General features: G+C 35.1%; 2 protein-coding genes and 3 non-coding genes across 5 annotated transcripts; 1 reads left to right on the plus strand and 4 right to left on the minus strand.

Moving 5' to 3' along the window:
* Nucleotides 1-1,571: 1,571 nt before the first annotated feature.
* LOC132860413 (protein RD3) lies at nt 1,572-3,413 on the plus strand. The gene is made up of 3 exons (XM_060891600.1): nt 1,572-1,653; nt 1,998-2,293; nt 3,047-3,413. The coding sequence occupies exons 1-3, from the start codon at nt 1,639-1,641 to the stop codon at nt 3,411-3,413; spliced, it is 678 nt and encodes a 225-aa protein (XP_060747583.1). The 5' UTR covers nt 1,572-1,638.
* A 995-nt stretch (nt 3,414-4,408) lies between these two features.
* stx5al (syntaxin 5A, like) lies at nt 4,409-10,106 on the minus strand. The gene is made up of 11 exons (XM_060891095.1): nt 10,019-10,106; nt 8,889-9,121; nt 7,971-8,041; nt 7,789-7,844; nt 7,627-7,697; nt 7,410-7,526; nt 6,999-7,055; nt 6,833-6,914; nt 6,217-6,317; nt 6,002-6,123; nt 4,409-5,877 (listed from the first exon to the last, which is right to left on the minus strand). Exons 2-11 carry the CDS (start codon nt 9,096-9,098, stop codon nt 5,718-5,720), a joined length of 1,047 nt encoding a protein of 348 aa, XP_060747078.1. The 5' UTR covers nt 9,099-9,121; nt 10,019-10,106; the 3' UTR covers nt 4,409-5,717.
* Nucleotides 10,107-11,194: 1,088 nt separating this feature from the next.
* On the minus strand, nt 11,195-11,309 carry LOC132860521 (U5 spliceosomal RNA). Its single transcript, XR_009649836.1, has one exon. It is a non-coding gene; the product is annotated as a U5 spliceosomal RNA (small nuclear RNA).
* A 2,122-nt stretch (nt 11,310-13,431) lies between these two features.
* On the minus strand, nt 13,432-13,546 carry LOC132860545 (U5 spliceosomal RNA). Its single transcript, XR_009649856.1, has one exon. It is a non-coding gene; the product is annotated as a U5 spliceosomal RNA (small nuclear RNA).
* A 4,380-nt stretch (nt 13,547-17,926) lies between these two features.
* Nucleotides 17,927-18,041, minus strand: LOC132860533 (U5 spliceosomal RNA). Its single transcript, XR_009649845.1, has one exon. It is a non-coding gene; the product is annotated as a U5 spliceosomal RNA (small nuclear RNA).
* Nucleotides 18,042-19,720: the final 1,679 nt, after the last annotated feature.

Here is a 19,720-nt window from a genome sequence, read left to right on the forward strand (position 1 = left end):
CACCAATTGTGATATTTAATAGCAAGTGTTGAAAATTCAAAATATTCTCTATACATAAAGAAATGTGTGATGAGTGACTGACAGATAGATAGATACAGACATGTGTAAGCTTTTTTCCTTCAATCCTGATGGGAAGTAGCCCGGCAGACACCTCCAAAGAAACAGCACTCTCTTGCACTTGATCAATACCGTGAAGAACTCTTACATTACACATTAATCTAATAATCTAATCTAACCCTGGCAGGCTTTTAACATAAAAACAGGGAGGATGGCTGTTCAGGAGGAAAGAACAGTGAGAAGTTCATGATTATGATTCTGATCAGCACTGAAGTTTGTATTTAAATCTACTTTTCTTCACATGACAGAAAGGTTTAATGTCTTAAATGTTCCTCATCATTTATGAAGTGCAAACAGTTTTGTATTACAGTTTTTTTTTTTATAAGTTAAACCATTATGTTGTTACTTGCTTTGGTATACTGGTGCAAAATTGAACACTACTGCTTCCATTAGTACACTATGTTGTATACGTATTCGCATATTTAGTGTTGACTTTAATTATTATGTTAAATGTTAGAAAAGATTATGTTAAATGTAAAAATTATGTTAAATGTAAATTATTTTTTTAACCATTTAAAGGTGCAAACTTTTTTATTTTTATATTGGAAGGAAGTCAGAAAAAAAATCAGAAACTTGTTGGTTGCATAAATATTTAGCTGAAATTCGAGCTAGGCTAAATCTGTCTTTATAACTTTGCACAGCTTCATCATGATCATTTTTCCCCATTCTTTTTGCCACATCCAGACCTGGGACTTTGATTCCTTTGCATGTTCTCCCTATGCTTTTGGGGGTTTCCATCCCTGGTTAAAATATATACATTCTTGACATCTCTAAATGATCTCTAAATTGTCCAAAGTGTGTGAAAAGGTGTGTGAGTGAGTGGGATTTTGCCCTGTAATGAGTTGGAACCCTGCCTAGGGTGTACCCCCACCATGGGCCCCAGGTCCCCTTGGATAGGCTTTAGGGTTCCTGTGACCCTGTGTTTCTGAATTTTAATAATTAAGGGTTTCCACCCAAAATAGGGATGTAATACTTATGCAGTCAAAACCTTTACATATTTATTTCATTATCAAGGTCTACATTATGTATAGATTCATTACATATAATGTCAATGAAGTCCGATTCAATTCCAGGCTGTAACACTGTAAAAGGAAAAGTTCAAGAAAGGTGAATGCTTATGCAAGCCATTGTATATATTCAGTCCTCCTGCTGGACCTCGCAGACAAAACTAATCCAATTTCATTCTATACAATCCCCACTATATGTTGAGAGTATCGTAGAAAAATATATTTATATATTTTGCAAATACAGGAAATAACTTACAAAAATATGTTACAACAAGGCAACATCTTGGTTTTATTTTTTTATTTTAAGTTTTTTATCTGCCTAAGATACTGAAGCATTAAACTACAGGCTAAAAGTACACAGTAGTAATAACGGATTAGCATTTATCCTCAGCCTATTAGCTTGTGTTGACAGCAAGGGTGCTTTAAGCCATTCAGGACAGACCTGTGCCAGGATCTTGTAAATATGTTCGGCTCATTTAAAGACAAAAGGCAATTCTAGAATCTACTGCATATCATGCAGGGTTTAAAGGTAAGTTCTGGTCATGTATGAAGTGTATTTAAGACCACTTGTCACCGTTTTCACTGATTGTTAGTATACTGTTAGTTTAAGCTGACAATGTATCAGTGACAGAGCTAGACTAAACATGACAATGTACATGTGGGGACTTTTTCACTTATAAAAAAATAAACAAAGAATATTACACAGACTCTTTATTTTTTCTATTCAGAACTAAAGGGCAGTGTTTCTTTACTATAAGAAGATAGGTATCCATAACTATCTGTATTTAATAACTATCTATCTAACTATCTACTCTGTATTTAATATCGCATCAGGCAAATGCTGGATATTATGTCCTCCTGTCCTTTATTTAGATGTTTCCATGGTCAGCAACATTTAGTCTGGAACCCCAGCGTCTTAATCAGCGCTCGCCTGCGGAGATGGTGACCCATACACTCATGCAAGAGCTAGGCTCTTTGCTGAAGCACACCGAGCATTTCTGTCAGGTGAGGGCAGCCGAGATTCGCAGACGCAACTCCTGTGTGGACTACAGCTGGCTGGCAGCGACCCCGCAGAAGCCGTCATATGAGATCATGCCTGGAGAGCTTCTAGAGCTTCAGGAACTTTGTTTAAAGATCCCTCCCTCTCAGTGTGGCCCTATCATTCTCAGGTGAGCCTCCCATTGGCATCAAGTTTGTTGGTAGAAGGAGGTGTGATAGTAGCCCTTACTGTTTATGTTAGAGATTCAAGATAAGGCAGAAAGACCTGATATATAAACCCTAAATTAATTTTATACTAAATGGATGGTTCTTTCAATGGAATTTTTAAGTTTGAAATGAATGTAATTTTTGGATAAACATTATTTTGTCTTTGGACACATTGGTATTGGCCAGCTGTGGGTGTCTTTGAGCTCATGGATGTAGAATAGGCTAGATAGCACTTTCCTCTGTGACGCTGTATGAGCAGAACATCTGAAACCCTGTAAAGGAGCATGTCTTAGTTTTCGCCCTCCCCAGTTGGTAGGAGAGAACTTGCTGATAGGTAGGAATTGGAAAGACCTAATTGGGGAGAGAAAATCTGAGAAAAAATCCTAGTCTCTCACTAACAGCTGGGAATAAAACAAGTCGACTTACACTGAAAGCAATCGTTCATATGGAAAAGGTACGGTTTCATTTTAAACAGTTAGTTAAATAATAAAAGTGATTATTGCATTCAAGTCTTGAAATTGAGCCTGGTTGAGATAAAAAATAAAGTGAAGTAATATTTTGGTTACAATGACATCATACAATTGGAATCTATGCAACTGGACCAGTAATCAATGGAAAACACACAAGTATAGCTGTCTCAGGTACATTGTGCAGTGTAAAAGAAAGTCCAAAGTGGTAGATAGAAAAGAACCTTCCTGTTCTTATGTTCTGCACAGAGTAAGGAAACTGGTGAGAGAGTTGGAACCAGAGGTGACAGAGGTGCCGCAACTCTTCCGCCTGGTGCTGTGCGACTGTCTGGATGAGCAGCATGAAGACTTAACATTCAGGGAAAGATCTCTGCGGGCTCGAGCAATTTTCTGGAGCCAACATCGTAGTAAGAGCGCATTCTCTATTGGCCTGTCCTCACACCAGTTCCTCAAAAAACACTGGAGCAGAGGATCAGCAGGGAAGAACATAGAAACGCTGTGTAAGGAGGATGAAGCCTGGGACAAGGATGAAGAAAACGGAACGGTGGTCCCACTGCGCCGGAAAGTCAGGAGCATGCCTGATTTTAGTTCCACAGAAGAGAGTACACAAACCTGAGAAATTACATTGGAATTTGAGGGAGTTCATTAAGAATTGAATATATATATATATATATAAAGTATTTGCTGTTGAAAATTAAGCTCAGGTCAAACAAATTTACAACCATATAGGTAGCAATAGCAGAGAAATTAGGGGAAAAAACAATAGCCCTTAATTAATATGATGCAGTTTGTCAGTGGTTTGTTACTTTATATTTCTCTATATTTTGTAAACTTTTGTATTAATGGCTGTCCAGCATATAGTCTGTAAAACCTTAGAAAACATAAAATAAAGCTTTCGTTTGCAGCTCTTTGCTCCTTCATCTTTGTTTTTCTTTTGGTTGTTTTTATTATTAAATTTGTCTCATATTTTCTTTATTTTACCATGGCCAGTTCTCAGCCATCAGCCACGAAAAAGATTATATCTATAGTATATATAGTACATACTATATCCAGCAATAGCAAGAATACTTATAGCATGATTGTAGTGAGAAAGTTACCAATTACCTTTATTTGAATATTTTTTCCATATAAAAATGACTGTCACTTATAGATATGCTTTACAAGTATTAATTATACACTTTATTAAATGATATAATTCTGTCATTGCTAGCACCTGTTACCTTTTCAAAATATTAACGTAAAGTATCAATAGTAAAGTAAAATAGTAACGCAAAATATTAACGTTTATCGTTGATAAACAGCCAGATTTTTTTTTAATCAGTGCCTGCAAAACAGATCAGATGCTGACTTACCTTCACCTTTATTTTTCAAAAGAAATGGGTTGGAAATGCCTCACTCCATATCTGCTGCAACCACAAAATTATTTCTATCAAGATTCAGAGTGCATTATAAACAATGTGAATTTAAAAAAATGACCAAAAAAAACCCTCCAAAAGCTTAAATCAATGTGTGCATGAACACTTGCTATAGATTACCTGTAGAAATGTTGTAAAAAGTTTCAAGCGTGTTTTAGTAAATTAGTGTCCACACACACGGTCACATAAAACACAATTACGAAGAGTACGTTTATTTTCTCATAAATAATTCAAGATACTGATCGATGTTACATCAAAATTACTGTTAGAATGTAAAATAGACAATGTGATCGAATTTTAGAACAAAATTTATGGAATTGTAGCTTTGTCAAAAAATTACAGACCGGAATGAATAAAGAAGCCATGAGAAGTTGGTACCACTCTTTAAAAAAGCGGTATGAAGTGTAAAAAATAGTGGACAAATAGGGAAAAACATATCGAACAAGAAATAAAATAATAATCTGTTTAGGTCATGTCATTTTCCTAATGGATGTTTATTCCCTGTTTCACAGTACTGCTGTATGTTTTAGGAAGTGGATGAACGTCGGCACAAACAGCGAGTTAGTGTATACTTTCGTCTTTAAATTTTAATCCGTATAACTGCATTTTTTGATCTGAAATAAAACATTCAACTGTGATAAAACATACAAGAAAATGCAGTAATTTCTTTCTAAAATATTCCTGGAGGAAATATTATAAAAAAATTGGGTAAATTGTTAGTAAATCTTCCAATTTTGACCAAATGCATTTTGACCAAATAAATGTATTATTTATTTCCCTCCATTCTCTCCCTGATATGGTCTTGCGAAATAGCCGGCACTCTCACCATCACGCCTCCATGATGGATAAAAACTCTGTGACGTGAAGTATTCGTACACTTTTGCATACATGAGCTCACTGAAGCATACGACTGGCTTGTGTTGCTGTAATTGACAGGGAACTGAGTGAATGCCTTCTGTTCCACCAAGTGACATAGCCAACTTTCGATCTCCTGAGTAAGCTAGTTTTAAATGAGGCACAATTGGCACAGTGCCCTATTTAAGAGTTTTGCCCAAATCTACATCCTGTCTTGACATAAACATGGCTCTGATTCATAGTGCAAACATGCTTACACGCTATTGATATTATTCCCAAAGCCTAATGATCATTAAAAGGATGAAATAAAGAAGCTATTTACAACAGTAATGGTGTAGCTACCCTGTCTTCTAAGCTAAGGAAATTACTCAATGGTTACAACCAAATTCTTTTGGCCACAAAAAAATAACTTGCTGACAGTATTACCAAGTTTATTTAGTATACTATCAGATAACACTGCTCATGATCCACGAGGTGCGGATTCTGTAAAGTCACGTTATTTAAGTATGCTCTACAGTATTGCATCTGGTCACACCAAAGTCAAAGGATGCTTGCTTTATTTTGCATGTTAACTTCCTACTTGTTCCATTCTTTCAAGAAAGGCTTCTTAGTAGCCAATCAGTCCTGAATTGTCATGTCATCCATAGTGTTCAGGCCAAGAAGACAACAAAGATGAAGAAGAAAATGATGAGAATGAGGAAGATTTTGATGAGCAACCAGCGGTTGTTGGAGACGGACTGAAAGTACTTGAGGATTTCCGAATGAGCCAAGTCCACATTGAGCTGAGTGTCTTCTACGTTAGAGTCAATCCTGTGACGGGAAAGATAAACTACAGGATTAAAATGTACATGTGCAAACAAAACAGCTAGCACTTTTGCGTTTGTCTGGTTTAACACGGTTTCTGCTCCGTTCCTGATGAGGTGTTCTCTCTTACCTGTGAACCGTCTCTTCCTGTTCCTTCACCATGTGGGCCAACTGCTGGAATATAGATCCCAGTTCTACGATAGTAGTCTCTATGTTCTGCATGGTGTTTGCTCGTTCCTCAATAAAAGAGTCCTGACAACACATGCATGCATGAAATAATATTAAAATGCTCAAATACTAGGTGTTGCAAACTTATAATAAATAAAATATGGCTTTATGGACTACCTTCTCATTAAGGAGTAGCATCTGCTGGCTGGAACGGAGATCCATGTCTATGGAGATATCTGCTTTTTTGGAATTATCCTGCATCAACACTGAATTGTCAGCTGTGAATTAAAAAATAATGTGGGCATTAATATACTGGGTTATTTAAATGCTGATGAAAAATGAGTCGCATCCTACAACATATAGGGAAATTACACTATGCTATCTCTTTAAAATTTAAACTCTTTGAACTCTCTGAAATATGGGCCACATTTTGGGCCACAGTGCATTATAGCTCACTTCCTATTTGCATGTATTTACATGGTGATTTAAACTAAATTTATAAATTCTTTTCCTGAACAACTCCGGAATGAACATATTAAACGGTCTAGAAGGAGTATTTAAATGTTTGGTGCCTGGCAAAAAAGCTGAAAATAAATAACTCACTTCCTAGTGAGTTAATAGACACAATTGTAAAAATGGTCAGTCTTAAAAAAACACACACATGCCTACAACATATCGTATATGTAGGTAAAAATGTATGGACAGACTCTTTGTGGGTCATAAATAATTAATGCTAACACACCTGCATCCATTCATTAGCTACAAGATTGTCAATTGTAAAGCTGGAGCTTACTAAAGCTGGAGTTATGGAAGGAGGATGTAGAGGCTGGCGACTGAGAGAACTGCTCTTGCCTGCTTCGCTGTTGCTTCAAGTTCTGCAACATTAATTCATCCATTATGAATATTAATAAAATATTCACCAAACAACTTGCATTCATTTGTAGAATGATTTACTTTACCTCTGTTCTCACTTCCAGAACTGACTTGAAGTCGCTTGACATTGATGCCAATTTTGACTGCAAGAGACAAAATAAAATACATTAAAATTCATCTGACTTTGCAAAAAAATAAAAATAAATAAATAAATGAGAAGAAGAAAAAAAAAGAAAAAATATATATTTGGCAGGAAAAATTATATATATATATATATATAAATATATATAAATATATAAATATATATATATATATATATATATATATATATATATATATATATATATATATATATAGAATTTTTCCTTTTTTTATATAATACACATATATATATATATATATATATATATATATATATATATATATATATATATATACGTAATACGTATATGTTTTTTGCTTATCCAGGTCAGTAGAATTTTGGGAAGTATCCAAACCTGCAGCGATACAACAATAGTATTGGAATGTGTTTGAAGATGTCTGCTGTTTTGGCCATTTCTGGATCGGACAAGCTCCTGGAGTTGTGCTATCTGTTTGTTTAGGCTGTTAATATCCTGAGGGAAACAAATATATATATAAAAAAATGCAGTTTAATGCAGAATTGTAGAACTAAAAAAGAAGAAGCTGTGTATGCAAGACCATAAACATCTGTACCTGTTTCACAATATATGTCAACTCGTCAATCTCCACTGGTTTATCATCAAAAAGGGATTTCCTTTTGGCCACTGTGATAAAAAGAACAGGGTCACCAACTTCAACAAAGGACACATATTAAAATGTAGGCATAATGTGGCTTAAATTGTTGTAAATTCTTACATATTGTGAGCTTTTCCAACTTTGCAAAGGTGTTGCTTAGGTCCCTGCCAATTCTCCTACAAAAGACATAAGAAATATAAAACACCAAAAAAAAATTTAAATAAACTAAATAAGTAATTTTAGTAAACTTAGTGATTAGGAAGACAATGTATGAGTTAAAGGAAGAACATTTTATTACTCACTTGGCCATGAGCATGAAGTCACTCCTCTGCTTGATAGTGTTGTGGACTGGTTTAATGCCCTGTGCTCCATTCTAATGAGTTAAAGAAGAGGATTGTAATTTGAAGAGCTCTCTGTTTCCTATGACGTGAATGAAAATGAAAACAAGTGTCCATCTCCATAACTTATTTCATGTCTTGGAATTAAAAAAAGCCAGGGCAAAGCAGGACAAAATAAAGACGTTCAAAACAAATAAACCAGCAGGATTCCCTGGATCAACAGTTTTTTTATTATTATTATTTGTCAAGAAATACATTTAGAAACTACAGTACATACATCACCTTTAATTTTTTAAACTCTGAAATCCCAAACCTTGAAATTATACTTCCTAAATGTGCCAAATATTCCAACCACCACAACATTTGCACAAGTGCTGACTTTTTTAGATTCAACATCTGTTATTGATCTATTTTCACTTTAATCAGGTTTTTTACAGTACCCAGGACTTTGGTCATTTAATCAGTCTGGAGCTTTCACCTCGTCATCTATCCTTTCTGCTCAAACAGAACTGTAATGCTAATACTCTGCCATAACTCAGCACTATTAAATAGCTGCCTTGTATACTTTTGCCATTTCCACTACTTCTACTTTAGATTTTTTCTATTAATGTGACATTAAACATATTTGAAAATTAGTGCCTGGGAAGAAAAGCTCTTGCTCTTTTGTTTTTAGGACCAGAATAATGTGTGATATTAGCGTGGCACACAACTGTTATCATTTGTGATATACTATTTTATAGAAATAATGCAAACAATAAATCAACAACAGGATCACTAGGGCCCTTCACAAATATTTGAATACAAACATATTTCCAATGTGTTTCAGGGCTGAGCTTTTCTTTCATTGTGTGGCACAGTGGATCGTACAGTAATCCTGCTCACCTGTCTCCCCTGCAGTGACTTGCACACAGACTGAAACTCAGTGGTGCGGTCCCGGCAGGACATGCTGATGGGGTCTACAGGAGGGGCAAAAGGAAGAGGTACAGACAGAGGAGTCTCCAGTGACTGGATCAGCTGGGTCTGGGTCTGTGAAGGCCCAGTGTAAACCCCGTCCTGGATGCTCCTAGGATTGTGGCGCCGGCGAGTATTCATGAGTGCTTCTATACATCAGACACCTGAAGAGAGGAGAGGAGAGGAGAGGAGAGGTGCGGAGCAGAGCGGACAGGACAGGAGAGGACAGGACAGAAGAGGACAGGGCAAGGGAGGAGAGGACAAGAGAGGAGAGGAGAGGACAAGAGAGGACAGGAGAGGAGAGGAGAAGAGAGGACAGGACAGGAGAGGAGAGGACAAGAGAGGACAGGACAGGAGAGGAGAGGACAAGAGATAAGAGGACAGGAGAGGACAGGACAGGTCGGGAGAGGAGACGACAGGACAGGACAGGAGAGGTCAGGACAGGACATGTCGGGAGAGGAGACGACACGACAGGACAGGACAGGACAGGAGAGGACAGGAGAGAAGAGAACAGTCAACAGGTGGATTCTAGTCACAATTAAATCACTATATATAGCTACATACTGAAAACTAACTACATACTGAAATACCTCTATTAAAATGCAAATATATTAACCACGGTCATAGACATCATAGATATATTAGAAACATCTTCATCTCCTTCATAGCCATGGATAAAATTTTACAACATTCAGTAATAATACAATTCTGAAAAGTTGTCTGGTCAGAGTTCAGTATGCTAACCAACAGTTAATAATAAACACTAGCTAACTAACTACTCTCTCGGGTCAGCTTTTATTACTACATTAATGCAGTAATGTATAACTACGTAGTATAATAACTTTTTTTATATCAAATCGGTAACAGATACGGAAATAAAACAAAAATCTTTCCCCTGAGCTTCCTGACTAATCTCATAGCAGCTAGCTTACTTTAGCCATCTGACAGTCGGTTAAGTGAATTTATAACAGCTGTTACTCAGAATAAACATTCCGAATGCATTAGAAACCCAATTTTACATATGGTAATATGACATATAAGTCTATATAAAATAGTTTTACCAGACAGAGCAGCTACTTTCCCTTTTGTTTTTTTTTGTGTAGCTGCGCTATTAGCCGTGAACATCCGGGTTCTGCCACACTACGTGACGTCATTGCCACGTCTTCTTACTAGGCTGATTTATTTTATATATTTATTTTATTGTATTTTATTTTTTACTATAAATCATAATGATGTACGAGTTAATTTAGAGTTCCTTAATATAATTATTGAACCAGAGGAAAAAAAAATTCTATTGTCTTTTGTTTACATGAATTATTAAACGATTCCTAGTAAAGTGATTGTGGTTTTGATTTTTTTCTTTAATTTTTTTTAATCAGTGAGTATTCGAGAAAAATATATATCTAAAGTCTAAATAAATATCTAAGTAATATCTTATAATTAATCTAATAAAAATTGTAAATATCAGTTACAAGTGTGTATATGTTTTCCATTAAAGTGCTGTTATAATTGGTCTTGTAATATTTATAATGATTAAACTGCCCACATTCTAACGGCAATCTGCTCCAAATACCTGCTAATGATCAGATCACTATAATAAATATAATATCTATATATCGCTCTAAAAAAAAATATAAAGGGCAAAAATAACTTTTGAACCATCAAAAACAGAAGTCTAAAACATAATGTTAAATGTATAACACAAAACAAACACACACCATTTACACTTTGTTTTATATTAAATTAAAAAAAAAACTCTTAAATGGTCATTAATTATAGATCTTCTATTTAGTCAACAGTCTAATAAACTCTATGAAAGGATGTAGACATAACTGTATAATGATATTAAAAGTGTTTTTTATTTTTGACTTTTTAAGCCAGCTAAATGATTAAATCACTTAAAATACACATGGGATCTTCTTTATGACCTATTTTAAATATACCTCTTGGAATTAAGATACAAATATTAGGCGTTCTGCAGTATTTCCTCAGGCATGTAAAATGAGCTTGAACCTAATGATAGTGCAATAGTACGTAATTTTACACTTCAGATTGTATTTCAAGACCCGTAAAGTTTACAGATTAAACTCCTTCCCATTCAGATTCTTAGCTTATTCTACACCAACGTGAGTTAAATGTATAACCATTAAAAGAAACCTCAATACAATAAACTAGCATTAATAAATTAAGAACGTAACTTAATTACTACTTGATTCTGTTTTTAACAAGTATAATCAGCTCCACATGAATGTGGAGCCACAAAAAATTAGTTAATACTCATAATGCTCCTCTCCACGGAAATCTTTAGTAAAAGGCGAAAGATTTATACGAGATGAAGAGAAACAAGAGTGATACTGAACTGGGGCTCTGAAACACAGTAGATACCAAACACAACACACTGCAAGATAATGGTGAACAGATTATCGCTACCTAACTCACTACTATAACTGAGTTTGTATTACATACATAAAAGCAGTACAAATTTACAAAAAAAGCAGAACGAGAAATGACCTAAAATAACCTAAGAAAAATTTATTTATATATTTTTTTAAACGAACATGCGCAATGCACCATGGGATATATATCATTATTCCGCCCCCTAGTGGTCTCTATCTGAAGTTACCAATGAGTTTTATTTCCACTATGAAACATTTTAGAGGTATATTTTTTTGCGAGGGTAAATAATGCTTATAAAGAATGTAAATGATGCTGTTCTGTTCAATCCAATGTTAGTTCTATGTTTGCTTTATACTTTATGCTGTAAGATTGTAGCTTGTCAGATTATAATACATTTACATTTAAATTTATAACATTTATCCAGAGCGACATACAAAAGTACTTTGCAGTCTCTATCAATACATACATTAACACTGGGTCACTAAATAATAATGTTCTCCCAATATTTCACAGTTTTGAAAAACAAAGAAATGTTGTGTAGAATTACCCCAGATAGCAATAGTGATCTTATGGAAGATCTTATGGAAGCCATGCATTATTATGTTTTTTTGACATTTTGCTTCCTCTAAAACGCGTTCTTATGCAGGGATCATGAGAAAATTGTCTTTATCACAACAAAACGACTTTTGTTATGTCGAGATAAGAAAAAGTCGTATCATGACAAAACAAGAAAGAAAAAAAATATAATAATGCATGGCCTTCATAGGACTTTAGTATGATCCAGCACTGGCCCATGTCCATTATCCGGTCCTAAATGTTTACATTTTAAAATACATTTCAAAGTCAGTTTAAAAATAAGATGAGAATAAAAAAAAAGAATAATAAATAAAAATGCACATTCATTCATTCATTCATCTTCTACCGCTTATCCGAACTACCTCGGGTCACGGGGAGCCTGTGCCTATCTCAGGCGTCATCGGGCATCAAGGCAGGATACACCCTGGACGGAGTGCCAACCCATCGCAGGGCACACACACACTCATTCACTCATGCAATCACACACTAGGGACAATTTTCCAGAGATGCCAATCAACCTACCATGCATGTCTTTGGACCGGGGGAGGAAACCGGAGTACCCGGAGGAAACCCCCGAGGCACGGGGAGAACATGCAAACTCCACACACACAAGGTGGAGGCGGGAATCGAACCCCGACCCTGGAGGTGTGAGGCGAACGTGCTAACCACTAAGCCACCGTGCCCCCCTAAAAATGCACATATGTAATACAAATAGAAGAAAACATTTGAAAATTAAATTGAAAAATATATACATTGTATGTACAGTTGTGCTTTGGTGATGAGAATTAAATAAATAAATAAAAATGCACATATGTAACACAAATCGAAGAAAACGTCAAAATTAAATGGAAAATAAAAAAAAAATGTTATGTACAGTTGTACTATAGATGATAGAATGGAATAGAATAGAGTAGAATGAGATGAAGGGATGTATTAGGAGAGAGGTGGTAACAAATAAATGTAAAGTTTTTGCACATTGTTAATGAGTAATGGGGAGAGCATTTAAATGTTCATGAGATAAATTACCTGGGGGGGCAATTAATCATGTATTACATAAAGAGAGAATGTAAGGCTTTGTAACGGTATGGATATGTAAGATTAAAGGTTTCAGTGACATGCAAAAAAAAAAAATGAAATATTTTTGCATAAATGATTAAATCACTTAAAATACACATGGGATCTTCTTTATGACCTATTTTAAATATACCTCTTGGAATTAAGATACAAATATTAGGCGTTCTGCAGTATTTCCTCAGGCATGTAAAATGAGCTTGAACCTAATGATAGTGCAATAGTACGTAATTTTACACTTCAGATTGTATTTCAAGACCCGTAAAACTTACAGATTAAACTCCTTCCCATTCAGATTCTTAGCTTATTCTACACCAACGTGAGTTAAATGTATAACCATTAAAAGAAACCTCAATACAATAAACTCGCATAAACAAACTAAGAACGTCTTTTAATTACTGCTTGAGTCTGTTTTTAACAAGTACAATCAGCTCCACATGAATGTGGAGCCACAAAAAATTAGTTGATACTCATAATGCTCCTCTCCACGGAAATCTTTAGTAAAAGGCGAAAGATTTATACGAAATGAAGAGAAACAAGAGTGATACTGAACTGGGGCTCTGAAGCACAGTAGATACCGAACACAACACACTGCAAGATAATGGTGAACAGATTATCACTAGCTAACTCACTACTTTAACTGAGCTCACGTTAAATACAATATAGCAGTACAAATTTACAAAAAACCAGAACGACAAATACCTAAAATGACCTAAGAAAATGTTATTTATCTTTTTTTAACGAACATGCGCAATGCACCATGGGATACGTATCATTATTCCGCCCCCTAGTGGTCTCTATCTGAAGTTACCAAAGAGTTTTATTTCCACAATTTTTTTGCGAGGGTAAATAATGCTTATAAAGAATGTAAATGATGCTGTTCTGTTTAATCCAATGTTATTTCTATGTTTGCTTTATACTTTATGCTGTAAGATTGTAGCTTGTCAGATTATAATACATTTACATTTACATTTATGGCATTTATCCAGAGCGACATACAAAAGTACTTTGCAGTCTCTATCAATACATACATTAACACTGGGTCACTAAATAATAATGTTCTTCAGGATTATCCCAGATAGCAATAGTGATCCAGCACTGGCTTTTCATGTCGTAAATGTTTACATTTTAAAATAAATGTCAAAGAAAATTTGAAATGACACAATCATGTATAACAAAAAAAGAGAATGTGAGGCTTTGTGACTGTAGGATATGTAAGATAAAAGGTTTCAGTGACATGTAAAAGTTTTAATCTTATTTTCCATAAATGATTAACTCACTTAAAATATAATTTAATTAAATTCAAATTTATTCGTATAGCACTTTTAACAATTGAGATGATAATGTGCATTTGGTCAGATGTATTAGAGCACAAGATTATGGCATGTATTATGTGTATGGCTGACTGAAGAGATAAGTTTTTAATCTACATTTTAACTTGAAAAGTGTGTCTGAGCCCCAAACACTTTCAGGAAGACTATTCCAAAGTTTTGGAGTTATTATAAGAAAAGATCTACTGCCTTTAGTAGATTTTGATATTCTGGGAATTACCAGAACTAATGAGTTTTGTGATCTCAGAGAGCGTGAAGGATTGTAACGTGTTAGAAGACTAGTTATATACATGGGAGCTAAACCATTAAGAGCCTTGTACATAAGTAGCAGCAGTTTGTAAACAATTCTAAACTTAACAGGTAGATAGTGTAGAGATCATAAAATTGGGGTTATATGGTGATATTTTCTTGTCCTGGTGAAAACTCTGGCAGCTGCATTTTGGACGCAGGACTGAAGACGCAGGACAACCACCTGCAGTAGTAATGCATTACAATAGTACAGTCTGGAGGTCATGAATGCATGAACTAGCTTCTCAGCATCAGATAAGGATAGGCTGTTTCTTATCTTGGCAATATTTCTAAGGTGGAAGAAGGTTGTGTTTGTAATATGGGCGATATGATTTTTAAAAGACAAGTTGCTGTCTAAGGCTCCCCCTGACCCGAGAATAGTTCGGATAAAGCGGTAGAAAATGAATGAATGAATGAAGTTGCTGTCTAATATAACACCCAGGTCTTTCACTGTTGAGCTAGTAGTTACAGTACATCCCTCTAAATGGAAGTTGAAGCGTGAGAGCTTCTGTTGTCCTGGTTTTTGAACCGATAAGAGTCAGAGGATTACAAAAGAAAATTACAGGTCATCCAATCTTTTATCTCTTTAATGTACTCAGTTAATTTAACAATTTAATTATTTCATCTGGTTTTGATGAGATACTGTATATAACTGGGTATCATCAGCATAACAGTGGAAACTAATCCAATGCCTCCTAATGATGTTCCCTGAGGAAAGTATGTATATTGAGAAAAGCAGAGGTCCTAGAACTGATCCTTGAGGGATCACATAATTAACTGCCAATAAACTGGAGGATTCACCATTTAATTCAACAAAATGGTATCGATCAGACAGGTAGGATCTAAACCAACTTAAAGCCTGTCCCTGAATACATGTGTAATTTTGTAAGCGATCTACAGTAGGAGAATGTTGTGATCTATAGTGTCGAATGCAGCACTAAGGTCAAGTAGAACTAACAGAGAAATACAGTCTTGGTCTGAAGCTAAGAACAAGTAATTTGTAACTTTAACAAGTGCAGTTTCTGTGCTATGACAGGGCCTGAAACCTTACTAAAACTCTTCAGAGATATTGTTCTCCTGTAAGAAGGAGTACAGTTGAGCAGACACAACCTTTTCTATTATTTTAGACATAAATGAAAGGTGTGAAATAGATCTGTAATTTGATAGTTCATTAGGGTCTAAATTAGGCTTTTAATGAGGGTACTAATATCAGCCAACTTGGAGGATTTAGGGACGTGACCTAAAGATAACTAGGAGTTAATAATATTAAGAAAAGGCTCACCAGCTTTCTGTAACACTTCTTTCAGTAATTTAGTCGGAATGGGATCTAACACACATGTTGTTGATTTAGCTGTAGTAATAAGTTTATCTAGCTCTTCCTGTCCTGTACTTGTAAAGCACTGTAGTTGTGAGTGTAGAGCTTTAGGTGAGACTGGGTCATGAGATGCTGTCAGGGGTTGAACATCAACTAATTTGTTCCTGATACTTTCAATTTTATCAGTGAAGAATCTCATAAAGTCCTCACTACTGAACTGTGATGGAATAGTGTTTTCAGATCTCTGTTTGTTTGTTTTTTTGTTAATTTTGCCACTATGCTAAATAAAAACCTGGGATTGTTTTGGTTATTTTCTATGAGTTTGCTCAGGTGCTCAGCCCTAGCAGTCTATAGCTGGAATTACTGTCCTTATACGCAATTCTAAAAACCTCTAATTTAGTTTGTCTCCACATTCGCTCGAGCTTACGGTTGCTCTCAAGAGGGCGTGAATGTGACTATTATACCCTGGTGCAGGTGTTGACTCTAACCTTTTTTAATCGGATGGGGCAATGGTGTCTAATGTGCTTTTGAAGGTAGTGCCTATGCTGTTAGTCATTTCATCTAGATCGTTTGTGTTTAAGGGTATAATAAGAAGTTGAGACAGATCAGGTGCTTATACAGGTGAATGTCAATAAACTAAAATGTCATGGAAAAGATCATTTTTTCAGTAATTTAACTCTAATAGTGAAACTCATGTATTATATGAATTCAGTACACACAGACTGAAGTAGTTTAAGTCTTTGGTACTTTTAATTGTGATGATTTTGGTTCACATTTAACAAAAGCCTACCAATTCACTATCTCAAAAAATTTGAATACTTCATAAGACCCTGCTGGATCAGCATCTTTAAAAAGCTGGTCGGCAGAAGGAAGCATGAAGTGCCCCAAAAATTCCTTGGTAAACGGGTGCAGTAACTTGTAAAATGAAATACAAAACTTTCTCCTATCTGAAAAGAGGACTTTGGACCACTGGGCAACAGTCCAGTTCTTCTTCTCCTTAGCCCAACTAAGACACCTCTGACATTGTCTGTGGTTCAGGAGTGGCTTAACAAGAGGAATACGACAACTGTAGCCAAATTCCTTGACAGGTCTGTGTGTGGTGTCTCTTGATGTCTTGACTCCAGCCTCAGTCCATTCCTTGTAAAGTTCACCCAAATTCTTGTATTGATTTTGCTTGACAAGGCTCTCAAGGCTGCAGTTCTCTATGTTGGTTGTGCATCTTTTTCCTTTCACTCAACTTTCTGTTAAAATGCTTGGATACAGCACTCTGTGAACAGCCAGCTTATTTGGCGATCAATGTTTGTGGTTCATGCTCCTCATTAAGGGTCTCGATAATTGTCTTCTGGACAATCTGTACAACTGTCAGCAGCAGTCTTCCCCATTATTGTGTAGCCTAGTGAACCAAATTGAGAGACCATTTTGATAGCTCAGGAAACCTTTGCAGGTGTTTTGAGTTGATTAGCTGATTGACATGTAACCATATTCTAATTTTTTTTAAATAGTGAATTGGTGGGTTTTTGTTAAATGTGAGCCAAAATCATCACAATTAAAAGTACCAAAGACTTAAAATACTTCAGTCTGTGTGTACTGAATTTATATAATACACGAGTTTCACTATTTGAGTTAAATTACTGAAATAAATGTAATTTATTTTTTCCACGACACTTTAGTTTATTGATCTGCACCTGTATATCCCTTGGAATTAAGATATAAATGTTGGCATTGCTTCCTTAGGCATGTAAGATGAGCTTGATCAACCTAAGGGTAGTGCTATAACACATCATTTTATACTTTATATATGTGTTCTAAGATGTGTAAAGCTTACTGATAAAACTCTTTGCCAGTTGGGTCCTAGATTTAATCTACATGAAAGTAGACCAATTACTTGACCATCAAAATACACCTAACTTCAAGAACTTTAGATAAATATCTCAACAACGTAATGCTAAATTCACTCCATAGCTTGATTCTATTTTTAACAAGTACAATCAGCTCCACAAAAATGTGGAGCCACAAAAAATTAGTTGATACTCATAATGCTCCTCTCCACGGAAATCTTTAGTAAAAGGCGAAAGATTTATACGAGATGAAGAGAAACAAGAGTGATACTGAACTAGGGCTCTGAATCACAGTAGATACCGAACACAACACACTGCAAGAAAATGGTGAACAGATTATCGCTAACTAACTCACTACTATAACTGAGTTTGTATTACATACATAAAAGCAGTACAAATTTACAAAAAAGCAAAGCGACAAATGACCTAAAACACCTAAGAAAATTGTACTTATATATTTTTTTAAACGAACATGCGCAATGCACCATGGGATATATATCATTATTCCACCCCCTAGTGGTCTCTATCTGAAGTTACCAATAAGTTATATTTCCACTATGAAACATTTTAGAGGTATATTTTTTTGCGAGGGTAAATAATGCTTATAAAGAATGTAAATGATGATGTTCTGTTTAATCCAATGTTAGTTCTATGTTTGCTTTATACTTTATGCTGTAAGATTGTAGCTTGTCAGATTATAATACATTTACATTTATGGCATTTATCCAGAGCGACATACAAAAGTACTTTGCAGTCTCTATCAATAAATACATTAACACTGGGTCACTAAATAATAATGTTCTCTCTCTCTCTCTCTCTCTCTCTCTCTCTCTCTCTCTCTCTCTCTCTATATATATATATATATATATATATATATATATATATATATATATATATATATATATATATATATATATATATATATATATATGCATATATACATACATATATATAGAGTGTAGGATTACTCCAGATAGCAATAGTCATCCAGCACTGGCTTTTCAGATCATAAATGTTTACATTTTAAAATAAATTTTTCAAAGTAAATTTGAAATAACACAATCATGCATTAAAAAAAGAGAGAATGTAAAGCTTGAAGGGTTTCAGTGCCATGTAAAAGTTTTAATCTTATTTTGCATAAATGATTAAATTACTTGAAATACACATGGGATCCTTTTTATGACCTATTTTAAATATACAGGTGCAGCTCAATAAATTAGAATGTCGTAGAAAAGTTTATTTATTTTAGTAATTCAACACAAATATTGAAACTCGTGTATTATATAAATTTAGTACATGTAGACTGAAGTAGTTTAAGTCTTTGGTACTTTTAATTGTAATGATTTTGGTTCACATTTAACAAAAACACACCAAAAAAAAGCAAAAAAAAAAACAAAACATTTTTAGTAAATTGTTGGCCTTCTGGAAAGTATGTTCATTTACTGTATATGTACTCAATACTTGGTTGGGGCTCCTTTTGCTTTAATTACTGCTTCAAATTCGGCCTGGCATGGAGCTGATCAGTCTGTGGCAGTGCTGAGGTGGTAAGGAAGCCCAGGTTTCTTTGACAGTTGCCTTCAACTCAACTGCATTTTTTTGATCTCTTGTTTGTCATTTCTAATTGACAGGTTCAGGTCTGGTGAGTTTGCTGGCCAGTCAAGCACACCAACACCATGGTCATTTAACCAACTTTTGGTGCTTTTGGCAGTGTGGGCAGGTCCCAAATCATGCTGAAAAATGGAATCAGCATCTTTAAAAAGCTGGTTAGAAGAAGGAAGCATGAAGTGCTTGGTAAACAGGTGCAGTGACTTTGGTTTTCAAAAAACACAGTGGATAAACACCAGCAGATGACATTGCACCCCAAATTATCTGTGGAAATTATGACTGTGGAAACTTAACAGTGGACTTCAAGTAACTAGGGCTATGAGCTTCTCTACCCTTCCTCCA

Source organism: Tachysurus vachellii, chromosome 17, assembly GCF_030014155.1.
Source record: "Tachysurus vachellii isolate PV-2020 chromosome 17, HZAU_Pvac_v1, whole genome shotgun sequence".
NCBI classification, from domain to species: domain Eukaryota; kingdom Metazoa; phylum Chordata; class Actinopteri; order Siluriformes; family Bagridae; genus Tachysurus; species Tachysurus vachellii.

Bases quoted from the DNA above. Each gene is read 5' to 3' on its own strand.
- LOC132860413 (XM_060891600.1), top strand. The intron at 2,294-3,046 runs GTGAGCCTCCCA...TGTTCTGCACAG, and splicing joins TGTGGCCCTATCATTCTCAG to AGTAAGGAAACTGGTGAGAG.
- stx5al (XM_060891095.1), bottom strand. From the start codon at position 9,098: ATGAATACTCGCCGGCGCCACAATCCTAGGAGCATCCAGGACGGGGTT. The intron at 7,698-7,788 runs GTAAGAATTTAC...TTTTTATCACAG, and splicing joins GTTGGAAAAGCTCACAATAT to TGGCCAAAAGGAAATCCCTT. The intron at 6,915-6,998 runs GTAAAGTAAATC...TTAATGTTGCAG, and splicing joins TTCTGGAAGTGAGAACAGAG to AACTTGAAGCAACAGCGAAG.